The sequence below is a fragment of the Micropterus salmoides genome, unplaced genomic scaffold, assembly GCF_014851395.1.
Source record: "Micropterus salmoides isolate LMB-PRFRI ecotype aquatic unplaced genomic scaffold, ASM1485139v1 Ms_hic_scaffold_17, whole genome shotgun sequence".
Lineage (NCBI taxonomy): Eukaryota > Metazoa > Chordata > Actinopteri > Centrarchiformes > Centrarchidae > Micropterus > Micropterus salmoides.
In genome coordinates, this window is record NW_024040817.1 from 13779167 (window position 1) to 13803274 (window position 24108).

The 24108-nt window shown below is 42.5% G+C and overlaps 1 protein-coding gene across 11 annotated transcripts in view; it reads right to left on the reverse strand.

The window, feature by feature from the left end:
- rbms3 (RNA binding motif, single stranded interacting protein) overlaps window positions 1-24108 on the reverse strand; it is a 305125-nt gene that overhangs the window by 43493 nt on the left and 237524 nt on the right. For all 11 annotated transcript variants that reach the window (XM_038725792.1, XM_038725790.1, XM_038725794.1 and 8 more), the window contains one exon: window positions 1970-2076. In XM_038725792.1, coding sequence (XP_038581720.1) covers window positions 1970-2076 — 107 coding nt within the window. The remainder of the gene's footprint in view (window positions 1-1969; window positions 2077-24108) is intronic.

Sequence of the window (24108 nt, forward strand, 5' to 3'; positions counted from 1 at the left end):
TGGCTACCGGTGAGAGCGGGAAGTTTGTTCCCAAGAAAGGAATAAAGTCATCTGTTGTTTGGAACTGGTATGGGTTTGCTGCGACAGATGTGGAACAACAGACACCACGCTGCAACATTTGCCTAAAGCCTATCGCAGTGAAAGGCAGCAGCACCACAAACCTATTCCAACACCTGAAACAGAGACATCCAGCCGAATATGAAAAATGCCAGTCTCTCCGCGATGAACAAAGCCGCACTGACCAACAAACCTTATTGCTTTCCTTAAGTAGGGGGGAAATCGGAAAAAATCGTAAATTGAATTAAAAAAAATATAATCAGAGATTTTATTTTTAGGCCATATCGCCCAGCCCTATGTGAGACCAACCCTGTCTGCTTAAACTTTTATTTTGATCAACATAAAGAGGAAATGTTTAAATTAATTGTACAGAAACTGCAAACTGCTCATTGCCACGGCAAAATGTTCATACTGAACATTCCTGAAATATTTTATGCCTTCACCATTCTGGCAACTAAGTGTTTTAACTAAGCGATGAAGAATGTTACAGTTATATTTAGGCAACTCAAACAAGATGCATCTGCTTTTTAAATATTAAATCATAACCACAAACTCTCCCTAGACTTTACCAAGTGTCTTAGTTGTCTTAATCCACCAACATGTAGAACACAGGACAAAAACCCAGGTCTTAGGTCCTTAAGCCCTGTGCTTTGACATTATATAGACATCACATTGATAGGAAAATTGTTGCCCAAATGTTATCCTTTTTGGAAATGCAGGACTTTTTCTTTATAGCCATTACAACCTTCAAGATGAAGCACACACACACACACACACACACACACACACACACACACAGTCATCTCACTTTACCTCAAGTCAAGTGAGCTGACCTCTGTCTATGTGTGGGCCTGTGAGGGGATGTAGCAATGTGATTTAGGTTAAACATGCTTCACTGGCTTATAGATGTTAGGGCTTCTGAACACGTGATGGACAGACAGATGCACGCACACACACACACATGCACGCACACACGCACGCACACACGCAGACTCAGCTAGTGCAATACTCCTCCAATCCTTTTCCAACACACACAGACAGTTTTCTGTGTTTTCTGAAGGACAAACATTTCAACCCTCCTGGTTTCCCCTACCTTGCCGTTTCAGCACAACTGTCATCCTCATTGAATATGTGTGTGTGTGTGTGCATTCACTCTATACTATATAGTCCAGTCTGAAACACTTCTCTACCTGTCTCCTTTATGTGTCCTTCCCAGTATGGCTGGTTGGTAGCCTGTGAAGACTTTAACCTTGTCTCCACATGTTGCTGATGAATATGTTACCATAGCACTGTATCCAATTTATGGTTTCCCAGCATGCTGATGTATGGCAGGAATATACGTGTTCAATGAGGCATTTGGCTTGAGATGCAATTTACATGACAGCCCCTATACATCCGGGGGCAGTTTGATCGATATCTGGGATATTTTTCTTTTTTTTAACCGTTTCTTACCTTAGACTAAATACAAATGACAGACAACGGTTTACATAAAGCCAGATGTTGTAGCCAACTTCTCAAGGAACCCTGTTACCTGGGTGGGGCCTGCCATTAGAAAAACCATTACCTCAGAGTTAAACGCCCTGTTTAGAACGTCATCATGTTGGAATGGAAAGAGTTTCACAGAGTTGACTGACATTTTTTGGCCATACCTGGGTCTTCTAGTTATTAATAATAATTGTTGTATTTAAGGAAATTAAATACAAATGTGAATTACGTATATTGCATATTGCTGTTGTTTTTAACTGAATTTGTGACCGTCAGCATTATCTGTAATCTTATCTCACATAGGATACAAAATCTATTAATCTAAAGGGGATGAGATCTATACTACAACACTGGTTTGTTCTGCACTCTACCAGCATGCTATGAAAGACCTTCTGAGGACTACTTCTGCATTGGTGTAACATCTTACCTCGCCTTCTCTGTGCCACGGCCTCCCGTTCTGAGGGTACTTGCTCTGACTCTGACGTTTCTTCTGCCCTCCGTCGGCAAATTTGCACAGCAAAGGCTCCGTGGGAGCTGCAGAGAGAGGGAGAGGACAAAATCATGTTAGAAGGAAGACATACTGTGACCCCTCAGAAACAGCAGAGCCCTTTTGAACTGTGTCGCTTTTCTCTTCTTCTACCATCGTACCTCTGTCTCTCCCTCCTCCCTCCCTCCGTTCCTCCTCTCTGCCCTCCTACGGAGCTCCTAGACAAATTCCCAGACCGAAAATGTTGGCAGGCCCTCCCTATCCCGGCCCAGGCTGGCAGCCCATGAAAGAGCATTGCAGTGTATTGTTGAAATAATAATCACAGTAATCGCTCTTGTAAATACCTCTGAGATGGTAATGCAGGACCGCTCTGTCAGCCAAAGCTTATTTCTAGAAGGCGTTCCTGTTTTCTGACGCGTTATCCCTCCATGTTTTAGTCAAACAGCCATCCTCTCTTATTTGAAATTTTTATGCCTTTTTCCACTTCCAACCACGAGTGCAAGCGTCTCGCTGGGCTGTGCTGCTTGAGTAGAGGCTGTCATAGATAATAATGCTGCTGATCTCGAAGTGAACACTGGGGGCACTCTTACCATTTTTATCATCAACCAGCAGAAAAACATGACATGAAATAGCTGTTATTAAACCAATTAAAAAAGCCCTCTGTACTGCGGCCTCATCTAATCTGTCTCTGTTTCAACAACCCTTTGTATGCATAATTGCAGCAAAGGTTGATGAAAGTGTTGAGATGACCTACATCCCTATAAAGATAACTTCTCAAAGGGCACTTTCTCACACTTGAGCTGCAGGTGAGAACCAAAACAGATAAATATGGATTGAGGTAGAGGACTCTCAGGATGAGATACTGTAGAGGGAGAGAAATTAAATCTGAAGAAAGACAGGCTCCGTGAAAAATGAGAGTGAAAGAAAAAAAGCAGAGAAAGGAAATAGGTCTTAGTGAGCTTCTCTCGTGAGAAACGGGTGGCTCACTTGGCTGGGGATCTGGGGGACAGTGTCCGTCCCCTTTTCAGTCTGCGTCAGTGAGATCGGAATCTCTTTGGAAGCAGACTGTGGAGATGAGAGATGGGAATCGAGCCAGTTGGATAAACTAAAAGAAACATGGGAGTACAGAGAAGGGAAGAAACAAGACACACAAAAAAATGGGAAGAGAGTGAAACAGGTGGGTGAACGGGGGAGAAACAAGGGGGGGAAACAGGGGTAGAGTGAGAATCTACACCAAGATCAAAGACTTATTCCCTGGGAAGGTTGTACAGTTCAGCAACAGTACAGTACACACTGAACCAACAAGGTTGTCCAAACGTGAACCACTGCTGCCCTGCACCTGGTGGCTTAGAGGAGACCTGCCGGCTCTCCTGTCATCGCATTCACATTACAGGCCTGGCAGCGCCTGACACAACCACTCTGTGACGACGCAGGCCAATGACGGGACTGTCTGCAGGAGGTGAGCAACGGGACCTTTCATCATGCCGTGCCAGATATAACACCCACCTAGAGAATTGTTGACGCTCGAATCTCCGCTCCCAGATGTTAGAGGCGCTTGGGCCTTGATAATAATGCAGCGCCACAAGACGGGAGAAAAAGATAATGGTGTTGGGATTGACACGGTGGTGACAGCAATAAAACACCCCAAAGTCAAGTGAAGTTTCCAATGATTTGGGCGTTGATGAGCTAACATAATGATGTGTCTATTCATTTTTATTGTCTGACATGTCTGTGCTGTAAATGCTGGCACATTTTGAGAATTACTTTGCAGTTACAGTAGGTGTCTGAGATGTAAATGAGCAGAGGGCTGTGGCACTAACATAAATGGTGTGTGTGTGCATTTATACTGCTCAAGGGCTACTATAGGGCCAAACACACTTCTCTAGTAAGCGTTGAGTGTGTTTATGTGGCTTTAGGGTCTACTATGGGACCGAACTTTTCAGAGTCAGCCCAGGAGAATGTTGCTGGGAAGGGAGAGTGAGAGAGACGCTGCAGAATAAAAACAACAAAACCTCTTCCAAACCTCTCCTCTGGCACTCTGGGAGATAATTAGCTATCCGAGAGATTTGGAGAATCTGACACAGAGAGCGCTGACGTTACCCCTGTGACTACATCCCCAGTTCCCACAGCGAACTAGCCAATTTGTTTAAGACTCCAGCCCAAGATCAACAGCCTCACACCACCCCACCCACCCTGTGATCACACTCACCCCTGTGTAGCCCTGACACATACACACACTAACACACACACCCTCCTCCTGCCCTTACAGTCTCTCTGCTACAACCCTTGAAAACACACAGAAATACCCACAGAAAGACACACACATACACACTACAAACTACTGCCAGCCAAAAAACCTTACTTAGACCTCTCACCACACACAGTCATCATGGGTACAGCCCAGAATAAACTAGGCCACTGGCTGAACATGCTAGCTTGCTGATGTTGCGTCTTTAGGTCACAGGCTCAAAGTACAACACATTTCACCCTGGCTACAGCTCCAGTAAATGTATTGTAGGGGGCCGCTTGAAAAAAAACCTCCAGTTATGAACCAATTTGCTGCCCTTTAATGAGCCTAAATCATGGGAAAAAGATATAAAGTGCTTTTGGTCAGAGGTCAACAACTACCGCTAACAAGGTGCTCCATGGGAACGCCTAATTGTTTTTTATGTGGGTTGCCGTAGGAACTGGTAAACACGTTAATGAGGGGTGACTGCAGACATAGCACATGCATGTGTGCCTCCGAGTGTGCACACTAAGACCAACCACACTCATGCACACACATATACACAACTGCAAGAGGGGCAGTGCAAGATAGTTAAGTGAGAGTAAGATGTCTGTGCTGCTAGCCTCATCTGATCATAGCCTCGGCTCAGTCATGCTCCAGACTGTGTATTTGGCTCTGAGGAGATAGTCATGGCTTTCTACTCATCAATAAACACATCACCACCCAGTAAAATGAACCAATAAGTGCATGCACATGTACTTCTGTATGAGACGGTGCAATTACAATAGCCATTTAAATTGAAGCTTAGTGCTGCGTGCATAAGTAATTATTGCTGTTACTGATGTTTCCTAGGGGCCGTCATCTGGGGGAAATCAGCCCTTTGTCTGCGGAAAAACAGCCAGCGCAGCGAGAACATCAAATCTCACCATTGCTTTTCTTTCTGATATCTGTAGACAAAGAGAGCTTGCGTGCTCCGGATGGTCTCGCAAGGCCAGCTGAATAACATCTTGATCCATGAATGCAAATCAGCACATGTATTATAATACATCAATGTCAGCACGTCATACGTTCCTTCGATGCTCAGAATTTGACTGTACATCTGTTTGGCCTGAATGGTGAAATCAATGCAGGAATGCCCCCGAGCTGCAGAAAGGCTGGGTAAAAGATTTTGCTTGGTGAAACAGCCAGCTTTACACCATCGAGACAGTTACAAAAGAGGCCTCTCACGAGGGCTTAGAGTCAAACTGGGCTGGCCTTACACTGCTCTTGGTGTGTGCGAAGCCCTAAAGAGGGTCAACAGAAGGAACTGTTCAGCCACTTGTACCAAAATATGTCACTCTGAAATGCTTCAGTGAAAGGAAGCTTTCCACTTCTCAATAATAACTTTGGATGAAGGTTCCTACAGGTCCCTGGCTTAAAGTTCTATGAGCTAAGCATCTCTGAAAAGTCATCTGGATAGCTTGCTGTGTATTACTACAAGGACATGTTTGGCGAGAATAGGGAAAAGGAAGAAAGAGGACAGTATTTTATTGGAATTCTGCTGTACTCTGACGCTGCTCGAGGGATGTCTAATTGGATCAACAACTGTCTGATTCCCATCAGCCAGCTTGACCTGTCTGCCCAGACTGAGAAGGCTGTGTCTTATGGGAAAGAGAGAGAAAAAGAGTGGGAGGGAGGGGTAGAGTGAGAGAGAGAGAGTGCAGGATAATAGACAGAAATAGTTAATGATGGAGAAAAACAGATGAGTAGTTATATAGATAGATAGATAGATAGATATAAGACTTGGACCAAAACTACAGCATACATATCGCCATTTTCAGAGTAAACCGGACAAGCTCAGAATGGCCGCCAACCAGGAAGGCAGGCGGCAGCAGCTTCCCTACAGGGAGGGCTTTGATGGATCCCAGTCGATAGCTCTCTCAACTGCCACGCTGGCCTCGCATCCTTCAGCGTGGAAATGAAGACAGTCTGCCAGTCGTTTTGCTGACAGGGACAGCACACATGGCTCAATGACACGGCCTGATAAATGGAGCGGGCGCTGAGCAGCGAGCACGGCAGAGAGCAAGACAAAGGGGAAAGGGAGAGGGAGATAGATAGAAGGACAGATACAGTGTCATAGAGAGACAAAAAGACATGGGGCGGCAGAGGCAGAAAGAGACAGAGAGGAGAGAGAGATTCTGCGATGGTGGAAGTGACAGGCGCCGTCCAGTTTTCCCCGCTTCCGATCCATACTATACAGATGAGTGAGTGAGATTAGCAAAGGGAGAAGGATGTCAACAACGCCTTGCTTCTCAAGATACATCCGCTGCACATGCTCTATGGCTATTGATCAGCCCTTGCTCAGACTTTCCCATAGAGGGCTCCTGCAGCCGGCACAGGCCTGAGATGATATTATGGATTACGGGAAAGGAAGTGGAGGGAAGAGCCCTGAATGTGGGTGGTAGAAGCCTGATCGATGAGCTATTGCGCACTTAACAAGAGTAATGTTATGTAGAGAGGCTTTGACATGCTAATCCATCTCTCACTCTCTCTGTCCATCTCCCTCGATCGCAGCTCTCTCTGTCGTGGTTATCTGCCTTATCTGCCTACATCTCTCCCCATTTCTTTCTTTCTTTCTTTCTTTCTTTCTATCTATCCATCCATCCATCCGCAACTGAGCAGACAGTGATCCCAGACCAGATTCAGACAAATAGAGCTGATGTCTGGCACAAGGTCAGTATAAAATGCAGTAGACAACTACAACTGACTGAGACCACCTTATGGGGATGGGAATAAGCAATGTGTGCATGTTTTTGTGTCTAAGAGGTAGTCCGTGAAATATGCAGAAATTGATGTGAAATGATGCAACAGAAAATGTGAAGAAGATTCTGCATAAAAGCAGAACTGGAATAATTTTAGCAGATTAAAACATGGGTGAATATGACTGCGCCTTCGAGTCCTGACTCTGAATTAATCTTCTCTTACAGTAAATGTGTAAATTGCAGTGCCAAACAGGCGGTGGGATTCCAGCTGCTAGCCAACTCCTTTGAGACAAGCTCTGTGGTACCAGCTAAACGAGAACTTCATTTTGGCTTAATCAGCTAATTCTACTTGCCATTCCCCACGCTAGGGTTGCCATGGTGAGTAAACTAAAAACAACAGAGCAGATACAGAGGTGCGCGAGTGAGTAGAAGTTAGTGTATGTGTGTTTGCCAACTCTAATGAACGACTCACAATCCTCCATCCATGTATTAAAAAAAACATTTATACAAGCAGACAGCCCTTACCGCATTCATTCCAAGTGGCATAGCCGAGTGTCGCTAGTTCCTGTAGTCAGCTGCAATTTTAAAGTGGCGGTGACAGATGTTTCTAATGCTAAACCCACACATGCTGCTCCACACTGCCAACATCTTTGTTGCTGCAGTACGTCTTAGTATCAGTGGCCTCTTTACACAGCTGGCCAGGGTGGCAATTACAAGCGGCCACATTGTGGTTGCTTCAAAATTGTAAGAGTATAGTATAAGACTGAAAACACTATTTGTAGAGTGGATTCAAAATATGATCCCAGCTAAGAAAAGACTACAATGTGCAACAGGCGAGGGGAGTCAATACGTGACAGACAAAACTACTATATAAGCGGTGAGCTAAGTGGACTGGTTTGGAGACAGGAGATCTTAGTAACTTCTTCATCACTGAACTGATGAAACACAATTGCAATGACACAATTGTCAAGATCAAACATGTTAAGCTGTCTTTGACTTAGAGTAACACTTATACTATGAGGAGGCTGAGAATATAAACTGTACTATACATCACATACATAATACATATTTTTGAAGATAAGCTGGTAATGTAGACAAATAAAGTTTATGCTACATTGTTGAATAGTCATATTTATCATGTTTTATAGTTTGTAAAAAGAAACAAAAGAAACTGCTACTGATCTGACTGGACTGGAGAGATCAGAACATGCTTTTTCAAAAGAGGACCATTACAAAGCTCTTGACACATTAAATGTATGTTACTGCAAACTAAGAAAAAAAATCTTATATATTATAGGTTGAAGTATTAAAAAATTCTTCACATTGACGAAATGGTGTCTGTCATGCAACATTAGACCAACAGCAAACAAAAAAGGCTTTTTTTGCTGATGCTGCCATTTAATTATCAATACAGAAGTAACAGAAATGTATTGCATATGCATATCGAGTAATGTTGCAATAACCAATTCTACAACCTCAAACTTTAAAAGTGACCTCGATCAGACAGTGAGCAGAAATACTAAGAAGACTGTTTTCAGGGAATTAATAACAAGTAAGCCTTCATTGGCTCTCTTTGGCCTTGTGGCATAATACTGGTCCTTGCCTGTGGAGCTCTCTTTTCATGGCAAACAGTTTTGGCTGTGGCAGACGGACTTAAGAGCAGCTGTTGCTGTACTTTGCCGGTGGGGGTTGACCTAAGCTGCCACTGTCTGTGTCACTGCCTGTGTGGGCAGACAGTGAAGCTAGCTCTGTCCCTGTTAGCAGAGTATTATAACACTGCCAACGCCTCCAGTGACCCGTGAAACCTCCCATCTATACAGATGAATCATACAGATGGGCGCTTTGTAATTCAACTGAACTGCCCATCCGCTAAACCTACAGCTAATATTTCTCAGTATATATGACAATGTATCAGAATAAATCAGTTTTGAGCTCTGTAAGTACACCTTAGAAGATGCAATGCAGTCCATGTTCTATAAGCGTGGTTTTAGTATATTTTGAAGGCTCCATTATTTAAACCAAGCATTCAGACTTGAATACATATTTTAGCCTCTTACTCAGCTTTACATAGCTTCCACATAATGTTACAGCAAAATCTTTTAGGTTTATTTATCAAGAAGAGATTTTGCTGAGCATGCACAGTGTTTTCCAGCACCGCACTGCTTGACATTCATGGAGTTACACACCTTCACACTCGCATTACAAACAGCCCTCTATTGTTGGACAGAAACTCCAAGGAAAAATTGGATGTTCGGTATCTTGCTAAATGGTACCTTGCCATAGAATTTTCCAGATGGTCCAGGGTTATTTAACCTTTAGGCTACCATTGGCTGCAAATTGATAATGACATTTGAACAGAGGCGGAAAAAATGCTTCAAGCTGCAAATACAAGAAAGCCACATCAGTTGGAGTAGCAAAGATGAGGCATACAAAAGGCTGTGTGTTTGTTAAATAGGTTTTCTCTGTAGGGGCTTCCAGTAACAATGGTATGGACAGGAAAGAAAATGAAATTACAGCACAATAAATGAATTATCAATAAAGAGCCCTCAATACTGTATCTGAGGGGGATCAATACGCCACAGCCGGGGCTGCAATGTGGGCCGAGGGCTGAGGGGCCTGCCAGATCAATAATGTCACTGGGGGTGATTGACGATCAATGCCGCCAGTAATGTTGATTTATGATCAATGAAAGCAGGGCACCTGACTAATAAGGGGAGAAGGGGCGGAGGGAGGCATTCGAGGGGGATTCCATAGCGTTCCCTTTACTGTAACTGATTGGGGATCAATGAAGACTGGCACGGCGGCTGATTAGGGGTCAGGCAACTCTGTGGCAAAAGGAAGGCTGCTATGTGTGAGAGGATTTGGTTGGCTGCATGGAGACCAGCCTGTCTGAGCCAAGCAAAGCTGCAGACACTGTAATTAAAGCTGTGCTGAAAGGAGCTTTCCACTGGTTGATAGAAGCTGCAGGTGCAGCTCTCTTTGCTCTTTCACTTTCAAAAGAGCAGCCATGCACACACACACACACACACACACACACACACACACTCCAAGACACATTCTGCGCTATTTTTTTGATATCTTCCCTTATAAAAGTCTCATCTATTACTCTCATCAACATCCGTCTCTTTTACCTTGTTTTCTCACAGTCTAGCTGTTTTAAGACACTACCATTCCTTTTTGGTTTCCTGCTACTAACCCAAATGATATAAAGTGTACATAATGTTTTAAAGTGTTACTGTCAACAGATTGCACATTTGTCACATTTGTGCTACATTTACACCTTATAACCTTTCTGCCTGTCAAATTAGATAGGAAGCTGGAGCAGAGTAGGAGAGATTTATAATCTTACACCTATGTGAGACAGCGTAAACTCCTGCTCAGTCAACACTTAAAAGTACGTATATTTCGAGCTATGTTTTGGTGAGACTACCTTCATCAGATGTTTGTACAATATTAGACTTAATCCTAGTAGTCTTCTGGTACTCTCATAAACACTGGGTAGGCACAGTCTGGTTAATTTAAGATTAGCTATGTAGCCAGCTTCAGACATAAAAAGCTAAAGTTAGGTACAAAGTTAGATTGCTAACCCGCTCATCTGCGCTTTGTCTGACAGACCCCTGTAGTTCTGAACTTCAAACAGTGCATAAGACATTCCCAAGGCTCATAATTCATTCATTTCTTAGGTATTCTCTTTGTTCTCGAGCAGCCTTGACACTAATTTTCCTTTGTCTTTCCAAAAATGTTGCTGACAACAAAGTGGCATCTTTTTTGTGCAAGCTGAATATATCAACTCTTTTCCAAAGAAATTGCAACATTTCCTGGCTTATCTCGTCATGGTAATAAAGTGAATAAAAAAAATACAAAGCAGACAATCTTTTGCAATCTATCTGCACAGCATTATTACGTGTCCGCAAGTCATAAGTGTACTGCTTCTGGTATGTATCAGCATTTGTTGTATTATTCATTTGGTCCAAATTAAATGATTGGTTGGCCTGGCTCCCTGTGTACCTACGTACCTGCGCGCACTCCACCCGTGCACTAAAATTGCACATAGCAATGTGTTCCGGGGGAGTGACTTTGGAGGGGGGCCTCTTGCTAGTTCTCCAACGTTGCCTAACCTAACTTTAAGTATAAACTGCTCAAAAGGGTGCAAATTGTTAAAGTAGGGATGACAAAATAATAATCTGAATGAAAATTAAAGGTTTAAATCCTTGAAAAAAAAAATCAGACCCCACCTCCTTCTTGTGTCAGTTTCCCTCTCAGTCCTCCCAAAGTTTCAAAGACAAAAAAGATAACGGCAGTTTTATAGCACATTCCTCTCTTTGGAAAAAAAAAACACACTAAGTCAACTCTTAAGCATTATTCATACTAGCTTCAGTAGCTATCTAGCCATCTCTTCGAGAGAGTGATATCAGAGCGAGAACCTGCGCAGAACAACTTTTAGTAAGTCCTTGCCTAAACCTCTCAGAAGTGATGAAAAGTCTTTGTTTTTCTCAGCTGGCGTTAATGAGCCCCAATCAATGTGGGAGAGGCGTGTTTTTTCTCTGCATGTCCTGACCCTTGGGGAAACACAGGAAGGTAATGTGGGAGGGGAGAGATATTGACGAACAACATCGATATCACTAGGGTTCACGATCACCAGCGTAGTGAGGGTAACTCCTTCTGACTTGAAGCTTAGGCTGGCTATCAGGGATCATCAGTAAAGTATGAAAGGCAGAAGTACAATGTAAGTGGGCCTGAGTGTCAGTATGCAGCGTAAATTAGTAGATAGGTACAAAAACAAACTGATAATCATCAGCACTTCTCCTTGAAAAGAACCCACCTGTCCCACACACACATACACACACACCCACACACTAGTGCTTTCACTTAAACAATGTCAGGAATGTGAGGCAGCACAGTACTGCTGCAGAGGCAAGCACATCACCACGCCGGCTCTCATCTGTCACCAACGGCAACCAGCCCGCCAGTCGCCATGATGTGCAGCCTAATTGGGGGAGCTGATGAGGGCTGATGAGGCCGGTACTTATTGAATTCCCCGGCCTGTTATTTAGATAATGCTGGAGAGGAGCGGCCTCTGTCATCTTTCCCATTCTCATCCATTCACTGTCCCAGCAGGGGGCTGGTGGCTAATCCACTCTTGTTTGTAATGGCTGTGTGAACTGAGGGGATTTAGACACGCTCTCCCCTCGATAGCACACGTCTAACACTCCCCACTGTTGATTTTACCCCATAATGGGCCAATTTGATGAGTTAATCATATCCCAATACACATCTCAACCTCCTTTTGCAGGTATTACCCTTATTTTCGGGGAAGTATTGTTGAATAATTAGACTTTGAAGTGATTTTCCTTGTGACTGTACAGTGTTCACTGGTTAACAATGTATGTTTGAGTGAAAGAAAGAGAGAAAGGGTGTCAGAAAAAATGTGAGTGAGAGAAAGAAAACACTGGAAAGATGTGGAATTTGCAGAACTGATTTTTTAATTCTGTGGTAAAGTCACAGAGGGGTGCCAAGGGTGCTGCTCAATATGGGACAGCACATCAAAACGCATTAGAAATGACGAAAACTCTTGTGATTAATGCCTCTGCTACACAGAACTGAAAAGGATCTGAATTTCAAACGTATGGTTTCTATGGAAAAATTCAACATCTGGGCGGTCATTCATCAGTACCAGCTGTAGTGTGGCGAGGCTCTAACAACACAAATTTACTGAGATGAGGACAGCCAGAATACCAACAAAGGAATAAATATCTGATGGTTATCCTCATGAGCTGATATAAAAAAGTAGTCACATTTCAGTAAAAAACGGACTTAAATTTTGACTACATAAAGTGCATAGTATGTGAGATCTCTGACTCTGAAACACTGCAAGTGCTTATTGTATTTTTTTTCTTTGGAAGTGGGGAAGCTAATTCTGACATTTTAACACATAGCGCCAGCTACAACCCTGTAACTAAAAAAGATTCCTGATCCTGAAAAAAATCCCAAACACACACAACATTGAATTACTGTTCCATGGAATATCCAGTGACATCTAGAAAAATAAAAAGCCATTTTTATAAGGGTCAGTTGTTGTGGCCTTATAGATTAGGGGGAAATACTGACAGGGGGGCCATTAAGGTAGCAACATTTAAAAGCTTACATGGAGAAGGTACAACGTGGAGTTCACCATGGGCACAGTGAATCAATATCAGCTCGACTTGGAAATCTGCTGTATAATCCTTGATCTCCAAGGCCATTTGCTTTGCAGCCTGAAATTGGATACACTCTGACTGCATCCACACACACACACACACACACACACACACACACTCTCCCGCTGTGGCTAGGCCGCTGCTCACTCCACGAATAAGACATCCTGAAAAATTGATCTGGATGCATCTGTGGCAAGATTACGTCTAGGGCTGAAAGAGAGATATGACTAGCTCAAGGTAATTCATAAATATGTGTGTCTATGTGTAAGAGGATCAGGACAGGGTCTGGTGAATGGGAAAACCTAGTGATAGTATTATCATAACCACATCACTACTATCTGGTAGACTGCTGTGGCAAACAGGCCATTAAGTCAACATATCTATAAATGCTGGGAACTGGTACACATTGAAAAACACTATCATACTTCTTTCTAAATGGCACATACTGCAGATACTGTATGATTAACAAGGATGCAAAGAAAATAAGTCATCTTTGTTTATTTCACCTGTAACTAACAATGTCCTTTGTAGTATAAAACCATTTATTTGTTGAATGACTTGTGTAGAATGAAATATAATAGAGTAGAACCTTTTTGTTCAACTAAATCTGGAAATTATTGCTAATTTAATTATAAATTAAATGATCACTTGGCATAACCCTAACATTTTTGAGATGTGTTTTAATGGTAGAAACACCCAAATGTACTTAACCCATTTCATTATGGCCATGTTTGCTTAGTGTTTGTCTTCCAGAATTAATTTTCTATTAATTGATTCAGCCTTTATTTGAGCAGGGTGATTGAATGATTGTAGTTCACTCTCTTTTGCATGGGCGTCCCTGTTTATAATATAAGCAGAAGGGAAAAATCCAACATTCAGCTTAAGTTAGCAATAGTAAACAAACAACAAAACTGCAAATAAAAGATAAGGGTAAAATAGTGAAGGCGTGAAAAATGGCACCAAACCTTAAATAAAATGTGAACACAATATGATGAAGGCATCCACTCAGATGTACCCAGGTCCAGGACTAGTAGATACTAACTGAATAGCTTGCTAATGCAATGCTTTCTGAGAGCTGTTACACGAATAATTAACCTTGCAACAATACAATAAAACTGCCAATATGGGGTTTCAATTACACTTCAGGAGGTCATCCACTTGTCAGAAGCGAATTCTTCTGGGAAACAGTCTTTCTGTACTTTTCTGAAGAGGGCATATCGGCTTGCTGACGGGTCTTAGGCCTTAGCCTCCCTATAATATGTTTGGACAGAGGCATAAAGCAGCTGTTTGCTGTGCTAACATTACCTCAAACAGATATTCAAGGTCAACAATGATATAGTGCCTGATAGCTTAAATTTCTAGTCAAAGTATTTTACACTCCACAGCGCAAGCAAAAACTGCTATGGAGAGTTGAATTTGATTCTGCCCTTTACATAGCGAAGTGATTCTCCTTCAACAACTTCTTTATTATTAATCAACGTTATATTACACATTTATGTGGGAATCAGCTTTTATTTGAACTTTTCTAGTATTTTAAAATGTTTTAGGACCTCTCAAATGTTTTGCTGCCTGACCCTTCTTTCTGCTTTCAGGCAGGTTAAACAAACAAACTAAATATTCCACTTCAGGGAAAGCTGTACTACAGTAACAACACAAGCAAGACATGAAAAGTAAGATTTCTAGGAAGGGTACATCTTTAGGTGCCTCTTTGCAGAGTGGGCTGCCTGATTTTTTTTTATTCCCCTGGCAATGTGTATTGTTAGAGTGGCAGTTGTTGGACTCTCTGAGGCCTTAATGCTCTCTGTTTTCCTCCTATTACTTGTGCCCGGTGGGGGGACAGACAGTTGTAGCGCGATGCGGTGCAGCACAGCGCAGCGCAGCAGGGGTGGTCCCCAGATACCACCGATTCATACTTTCCACCTGACGCACAGGATAGAGAGAACAGAGAGCTAGCAATTACCAGACTTCTTTCTATATATACTGCAATCCTGGCCAACTCTGCTCTGCTGTACTCCACTCTGAAGGCTGTCTCAGGGCCAAGCTGGAGGTAATGAAAGCAACACACTCCTAATGGACTATTGATGTGTGTGTATGTGTGTGTGTGGATGTATGGAGGAAGACAAAGTAGTAAGAGAAGCTCAAAGAACAAAGGAAGGAAAAGGAGACTGTAAGAAATCATTCTGTTGGTGTGCTGGTGTGTTTTCCTTTTGTGTGTTGTCTGTGTTTTTGCAACGGCAAAAAGTGTGCATCCATGTCTGTAAGCTACTGTAAATCATCTATATAACTGAGCAAAAGCATCAGAAATAAGCCACAAGTGTGATCCAAGAGCCACGATGTCCTGTACTGCCAGCCAAGGAAACAGAGACAGACAGAGAGACAGTTTGTCTGAGACATGAGGTCACTCAGAACCAGGTGTGTTTCCATCGTCCTTCAGCTCACCAGCAGGCAGCTTTCATAAAAATACACTCATATACAAAGAAAAAGACACAAATAGCCCCAGGTGACAAAAACATTAGCAACTTGGATGCCATCACAGTAACTTTCACCGAATGGAACTCGTCCCATTCCTACTGAGAGTCCATTGGCAGAGCATGTAGGTGTGTCCACATTTTTTGTGTCTCTGTGTGTGCCCCCTACCCTGCTGGCAGGCAGTCGGATGAATGAATGGGCGTCAACTCCTGGAGGTCCGGTGGCGCTACAGAAATAACTCTGCTGACCACAGTGACCTCTGCCTGTTCCCACAGCCTGCGTCCTGTTCTAATGGAGGCCCGTGCTCTATTTTGGGGACAGCCGCTAGATTTATCTAACTGCCCTCTGTGTCCTGGGACGGTGACAGTGACGTGGCCGGGTGTAACTGATGCCTGCTTTTTTTAAATTTTTATTTTTTTTACCTTGCTTCCCTGACGCAAGCACACAGAGGATACAATCAGTCTTGAGGTCAATTCTGGTCAGGCAGATGTCCTGGGTAAACCTCATTATTTATGTTCACTTTCAAATGTATGAATGAGAGTAATTATATGCACATCACACAGAAAACACCGTCTGTGTAAAAAAGCTTGCCTGCACACTTTATTTCACAAAAAGTTTAATAATCTGACCTGACGAAGATCCAAGTAAGATTGAAATGTTATTATACATGTTTTAATGTATACCTTAAAATATGCTTCAAAACATGCTAGAGTGGACACAAACTGAAAGCTGTAATTTATCAAAATCATGTGTTGTGATACTCTAACCTAATGAAAGTTGAAGGGGATAGAGAGGAGATGACCAGTGAACCACAAGAAGCAAGCCTGCTGAATTGCTTGCATACCACAGAGACCTTGGAGCGTGATTATACTCCTCAGCAAACTTAATCTTCATTTTGGAAGATGGGCAGGCTGGCCGAAAGGCTATGAGTTCAGTGAACTACTGTATCTGCTGAGAGACTGAATATTATTTTTTGCAAAAGAATTGCATTGCCCCAGGTTCTGTATTAGATTAAGTTGACTGATGGCTAAAAAACCTGGAATCTAGGGATCCGTGAAGATAACGTGCACATCTGAAGACTTCTTTCCTGAGAGTAGTGGAGGGCCCAGGTAGATCTAGGGAGAAGTATAAAAAGAAAAGCCTAGAGGTTTTTGCTTATGACTGCAAAGTCGGCAGTGTGACTCCTGAGCTTGCCAGAATAAAATTCACAGGGAAAATGAATAACAAACCCCAATTTAACTATACTGTCTACTAACTAACTGGGCAGAGCTAGATGTTAGCAGAAATAAAAAACTATATGTGATTTGTTTAGGGTTCCTCTCAATTTCAGTAAACTACTAAATAATACATTTGCATTGTTGCTGTTTTTTAAATGACAATCCTGTACGTCACCCCTACTGGAAATTCCAAATGTATCAGGCCTAACAGAGGATGGCAATTCAGATTTACCCCAAAAAGTCCACAGCCATGCTAGTGGCTCTGTGAGGCTGTTCTTACGCAGTGTTCAGACAAACAACAGCACTGCGTGAAAAAAAGCCACCTCATTCATTTGAATGGGACCGCTGCGTTGGGACAGTGGGGTTGCTGATGCAGAGATCTCAGGCAAACAACGTTATTTGGCAAGACATTGCATTGGTCAATCAAATAAATGCAAGCGCACACTCCTGGTTGATTACTTTCTAACATGAACGCCATATTTCTACTGTTTACTTTGCAATCGTCGCAACAAAAGATAAAAATGATTGCTGTTGTGCCAACTTTCTAGAGCTGTATAATCCTGCAGTGTTTTGGGTCTGATAAGCCTTCAAACTTATTGATCCATCACTCAAACTGGCCTCGTATTACTTTACATCCGCAACAACAAACCTCAACAAACAAAGCCCCTTAGATTGTTTTAAAGCAGGGCTGTTTTTGGTCTGAACGTCTATTTTGGCATAGTGGTGCTTTGAGCTAAATACGAACATCAGGATGCTAACATTTATTAATCTGCATCAGCTGACCTGATGCTGGAGGTTATTACAGTTCATCTTCTGGGGATCATAAATATCTTCAAATTTGATGACAAACCATTCAGTATTGTCAATATATTTCACTGAAATGTCAACCTCATGGTGGCACAAGAGGAAACGTGAGGACATCACCAAAGGCATTAGGAATAATCATCTGGGGACCATGAATGTCTGTCCAAAAAGTCCAACACTGCCATCCCTAGAGCCACGAAGCTAGTGCGGCTAATCAGAATCAGAAATACTTTATTGATATATTGAGATAGGAAATTCTTGTGTTACAATTGTTTACTTTGCCAATTAAGGTATTAAAGGAATAGAAAAAAATAAAGACTTGTTAAGTAGAAAATATCAAGAAAATATACAAAATACAAATCTAAAATTAAAATAGGAGTGTGGAAATATGTACAGGATTTCACAGAATGTGACAGAAGTGTAATGTATAAAGAAGTAATTATAATGAGTACTGATAGTGTTGAGGTGGAATGGACTAAAATTGTTAAAAGACCAGCTTGTATTACAATGAGGTCAAATGTGAGAGAACGTATTCTTAATTACTGGGCATATTCTAAATTCATGGATATTACACATTTTTGCCCCAGTTAATGATTGTTGTAAGCATATTTTGCAACAAGCTTCTATTACATTTCGGATCCAACCTTGTTGCTGCTTTACTTTCATGGAAAGATGACAATGATAAAAACGGAAAAAAACTAAAAACTTTGTCGTAACAGTCAGCTGTCCACAATATGAGTGAATCAACAGTACAAAAGAAATGCCAACATCATTCAACAGGCTGAACATATGTCAGACAAAGAGGAGAGGAAAGATGTTCTTCATACATAAAAGCAGCCTCAGGTGCTTGCACTAATATTGTGTTCACTCAGCTATATCCAGTAACACAGATGAGAATTAGGGAGGGATGAGCAGGAATGTGTGCGATCAGAAGAACAGCGAGCAGAGAGGAGGGGAGGACGAGCAGGGAAAGTCAGGGATGAAAGACAGAGGTGGCAGGGAAGATAAGAGAGGGAGGGACGCATGAGAGAGAATATAAAAGCAAGGACAACAAAAAGTGCACGGAGAGATTTGAGCAGGGGGAGAGGGAGAAAGATAGAAGGGGATCAACATGGCGGACAGCTGGGCCAGGGTCATGGGGTCAAGCTCAGGAAGCGGTCGCACAGTCAATGTCATCCTTTCATCTAGTCTGCTGCAGATGCAGCAACATAAACTTTACTCAAATTTAACCTTCCAAAAGCACGGGTTGATCCAACTTTCACTTTCTCTCTTCCCTGCGCCACCCATCATTTTGTTCTCCTCTCTGCCCTTTTCCATCTGTTCTCTTTTATCACCCTCTCTTATTCCTGTCACATTTCCTCAGCTCCTATTTCTTTCCATCACACTCCAGCTATATTTCTCCCTATTACTCTCCCTCGTTATGTATCTTTTTCTCATGGTAACTCTCCTTCATTCTGTCTCCCTCTACATTAGATGTGGTTGAGTGGAGAGCAAAGTCAATCGTTCCTGCCTAAACCCCTCCAGGAGCCAGAGCTTCTCTCCTTTGCCTGAACAAACTTTGAAGCCAATCAAAGGGCTTATATTATTTTTTTGTGGAAGGGGACTGCAGCAGGTGAATACTTTATATTTCAGTGACAGACCACTCAGAGCGGCTGCTCTCTCCTCTCTTCTCCTCCTCCTCGCTGTGCTAACCGATGGCTTCGCTCATGATTGATACAGTTCAGTGGCAAAACAAACAAAGCGTGACAAATCCAGATTATTGTCTGTGTGTGAGATAAGGTTATAATGAGAAAGTGCATCGGGGGAAATTGATCCTTTTTCAGGAAGCTGTCTGATTTACTGGGGATGCCAATAATAACTTCCTGTGTGTCCTGTCTCTAATGGGAGGCGGGTGAAGTCAGGAATGGGGGGTGGAAGGTTCATGCACAGAGGACAGATTTCATTAAGATGCAATATCCTGAGAAGTGCATATGAAAGGGAGGTTTGGTGGCTAATTATTATCTGTGGCAGCGTATATTGAAAAGCTGTCTGTCTGGGTGACAGCAGCAGTAAATGAATTATCAATACATAATGGATCTGACCTTTTGTTTCTGTCAAAAACGCAAATGGAAAACATTAGATTTAAACAATTTACAGTTTAGAACCCACACGTGACACACAAATGCATCATGGGAGAAAAAGTGCTTTGGCATGCTTGGAGAGGCAGACACACTGACAGCCAAGCCACCAACCTACTTGGCTGCACGTTAAATCTACTCGCCATAGGGGAGAGAAATGGGCCTGCTGACAGGCCGGTTATTAGCCAGGGGAATGTGGGAGGGATTGTAGAAATTAACATGGATTACTCAAGTATGACTGACAGTTTCAGAAGGGCTTTTTGTGACTTACCAAGTGATTTGGGACTTGCCTTAATTCAGCAAGGGACGTTTTAATACCGTGGGCTGTCTCTGCTATCTTGGCACAGTTGCCTTGGTGAGGATGCCAGCAGGGAGGGAATCTTTTTCTGCAATAGCACCCCCAGCAGCAACTCCCCCACCCTCAGTGGCACAGGCCCTGTGTTCTGCAAATAATGACGGGATGTGTCGGCAGGCCAGCACTTTGGGTTCAGAACTGCCTTTTGGTCTATGCTCTGTTTAGTTTAAAGGGTGTCTTGCCAAATAGTGTCCCCTGTGAACTCTGTCAGGCATAAGCCTGTCAGCTGTGGTGGTTCTACAAAGCCTGGGTGTCATCTGGATCTCTGACAGATCAGCAAAGTAAATCAGAAAACAGAGAATTTGACTGGTATTTTCAAATGCAATCACATTCATCTGGGGGTGGAGCATTTTACATGAGAAAAGGGCTGATACCTCCCATAAGTCTCCATGAATAATATGCTTTTACTGTAGGCCTAAATAAAGTTTTTATTTGTCTACACTAAAATAGCGTACTTTGGACTAATAGACTGAGTGTGAGTGAGGGCAGACAGAGACAGTCACTGTGTTTTGAACAGAAATTGCGAAAACAGATAAGGTTAGGGAGAGAAATGCCAGAGTGTTATAAAAAAACAAGCAGGAAATCTTGTACATATTGCATGTTTCCGTTTGGTTCCATCTCCCAGGGCCACTGTGGCTGCTTCCTGATGTGGTTTCCATTATTTATCCAGCATCTATTGGACAATATTGGAGCCGACTCTCAGCTCTGGTGCCATATTGGCAGCAGGACAACGGAGTGAGCAACAACAACGGAAGTGAAAAGGAAGAAGCTGCAGTGTTACTGCCCATTCAGTCTGGATTGAATCTATGTTTGCACAGTTAGAGATTCATGAGAATGCTGGATTCATCAAAGTCTGGTGTTGTCATTTGGCAACGCTCAACACTACCTGTTTCTAGCCCTCCTGAAAACGCACCTTCTTGTTTATTTAGCTGTTGTTCGACTGTTGACAATGAAATTAAGCTAAATCCCACAAAGAGCAGCAACCTGCCGGAGCAGTACAGCACGTACAATGTATCAAATGTTATAAATTTTCCTTCTGCCATGGAAGACACACAATATGGGATGTACATGAGATTACTCACCTGCCAAAACCAAACAATAGCTAATGTATCTCTGGTTCAAATTACATTTACCATAGGGTGTCATCTCTAAGCTGTTTAATGCATTGTGGGACGAAGGGCTTTAATCAGCAAGGCTCAGTGGAGCCAGCGGATTAAATCACTTTTTATCTGCACTTCCTTTGACTTTCCCAGAGCTCAGGGTTGCAGTGTAAATCATAATGCGTCCCTGTTGGGCTCACTTCAGTATGGTTTATTGCTATAGTAACATTTCATAAATTCCATTTATTTTGTGTATTGAGTAAATCCACATCCACTGAAAAACAAGGATAACTCTTTATTCTCACCTCCAACCACAAAGTTGGTCATTTCTCAGAAAGAAGAGTTTGTGTCTATGTGAGTGTAGAAGTCCATCTATCTGTGTGTGTGTGTAACCTATGTACTTTCACATACATGCACAGCATTTCTGTGTATGCGCACTGTTGCATATAAATAAACAGTATGAATCTATGTCTTTAGGTGAAAAAATATATCCACATCGATGCATGTGCACCATGCATGTACGGAGCATGTGAATGACTTTGCATCTGTGTGTGGTCGTATGCACATTCACAGTCGGCAACACCGACGGAGAGAGCTGCCGCATTGCACAGAATAGCTAAACAGCTGTAGTGCTCCATCAGGGCTATCGATCATGTCCCTCTCTCTGAATCACAATCAGACGTGGGCAGAGCAGAGCGGCTGGAGCAGGCCTCTGTGACTGGCTTGTTGGACGAAAGCTACGCACCTCTCATATCAACCAGGCCTCACCAAACAAACCTGAGCTGTATAGCTGATTAGATGAATCTATATGCTAGTGCCGTAGCACTACTTACTTTCTCTAGAACTAGCTGGAAAGCACGGACACGTGTTTTATTTAAGTTCCTGGCAAGCACTGCCTTTTTTTCCAGCGGTGTGTTTTATTGCTTATAAAGAATATACCAGTGTCTATCTTGTTTATGGCACTAACTACTTATGTTATGGTTATAAATAATGTCTGATCACGACAAGTATTGAAATAACACCTAGCATACTAACTGAAATACAAGCTGACTATGAGTAACAGTTACATTAATTAAAAGTGCATTAAACCCTATACTGTATATAAATAAGACAGACTAGTAAACAGTAGCAAATCTGGCATTATTTCATTAAAAACCTAACAGTAAGAATAGGGAAGATGTTTAAGTATCATTAGCTGCCATCTGTTATCATCTCCCCCAAACTGAACATCTCATGTAATCACAAGGAAGTTAGATGTTATTACATTAAAACAGGAAGTGTATGGAAGCTGTCTATGGCACCGTTAACTGCCATCTGTTAGTATCTCCACAATCTCCTGCTCTGTATGTTCCGCCTCTCTGTGTCGTTGTGTTATCTGCAACTCAACGTTAACTTCCTGCCAATATGGTGACTTCCTTTCCTTTCATTTTCAAGTGGTCAACAGAATTTAACAGATGACCCGGCACATGACATCCACATATTTACTTCCTGGTATGGGACAGCAAGGTTACAACTCAATATCCTTTTGTATTGCCACTGGACACACCTGAGTAGAGAAGGGCCACTATAAAAAAAGCCCATCACACACACTCGCATACACACACACCCACATTTCTTGACACAGTGACAGTGTGATTGAGTGGCTAAGCTGGAAATGCAGAGGCTTGTCAGATATGGGCTTGACAGGATTGGTGAGCAAGCTTGGGGCAATGAGAAGAGGGTGTGCATGTGTATGTGCATGCATGCATGTTGAGAGTGTTGTGGTGCGTTTGTGCAGGCGTGTGTGTGCTAGCACAGCTACTTTGTGTATTTTTGTGGGTTATGCTTCAAACGCTAAATGGTGGAAAAAAGGGATTTCATTAGAATTATATGGATGTTGACATTCCATTCAGGTCAAAGTTAGTGGTGCATGACTGTATCTGTGCCTGTGCGTATGTGTCAAGGTTCACACAGTGTAGTAGTCATGGATGTCACATAAGCATACCCATGCTTGTGCACACGCACAAAGACACACACAACGCGCACACACACACACACACACACACACACACACACGCTCCTGCTGTGCTGTGTGTGGCAAGGGCCCCCTGGGGGGTGCCGCAGAGCTGTCAAAGCAGGATGGATGAAGAAGCTGCCCTGCATAGCAAGGGGCTCTGGGGAAATACCACCAACACGACACACACATAAAAACACACACATAAGCTGACTCTGTTAGCACACAAATACAGTGTTCACAATTTAAAATGCATACATTTGAATATGCACAGATGATCCGAACATATAAACAAATACCAATCAATATTGGTAAGAACACCTAACATGCACACCTGTATACACACACACACACACACACACACACACACACACACACACACACACACACACTGCTTGTGTGGGAAACAGAAACAGCCATGGGGTCCTCCGCAGAGGAACATCTGAGTTTGATAACAACGAAATGTCCAGAGATCTCCATTCAGCAGAAAGCAAGTCAACATGGAGAGTGTCAGAAAGCAGGAAAAAATATGAAAAATCAAAAACTATGGGAAAAGTATCAAAGGAATGACAGAGTGAGCCTTTATCCATCTGTATTTATGAGGGGAAAAAGCACCAATGCATGTAAATGCATAAAACAATAAACAAAACAATTTTTTAGTATAATTTTGGTGTTGTCTTATATGCTTTGGACATAATTCCTACAAGGTAATACTACTATTGTAGTCACCAAGTTTATTTCTGAGATTTGGTAATGAGGCTTCATCACCAAAAAGACATCTCCAACTTCAACTTGCGTGCACAGTTTTCATGTGCAAAGATGGGATATATTTTAGATTATTTACCTCCAAATAAAGTAG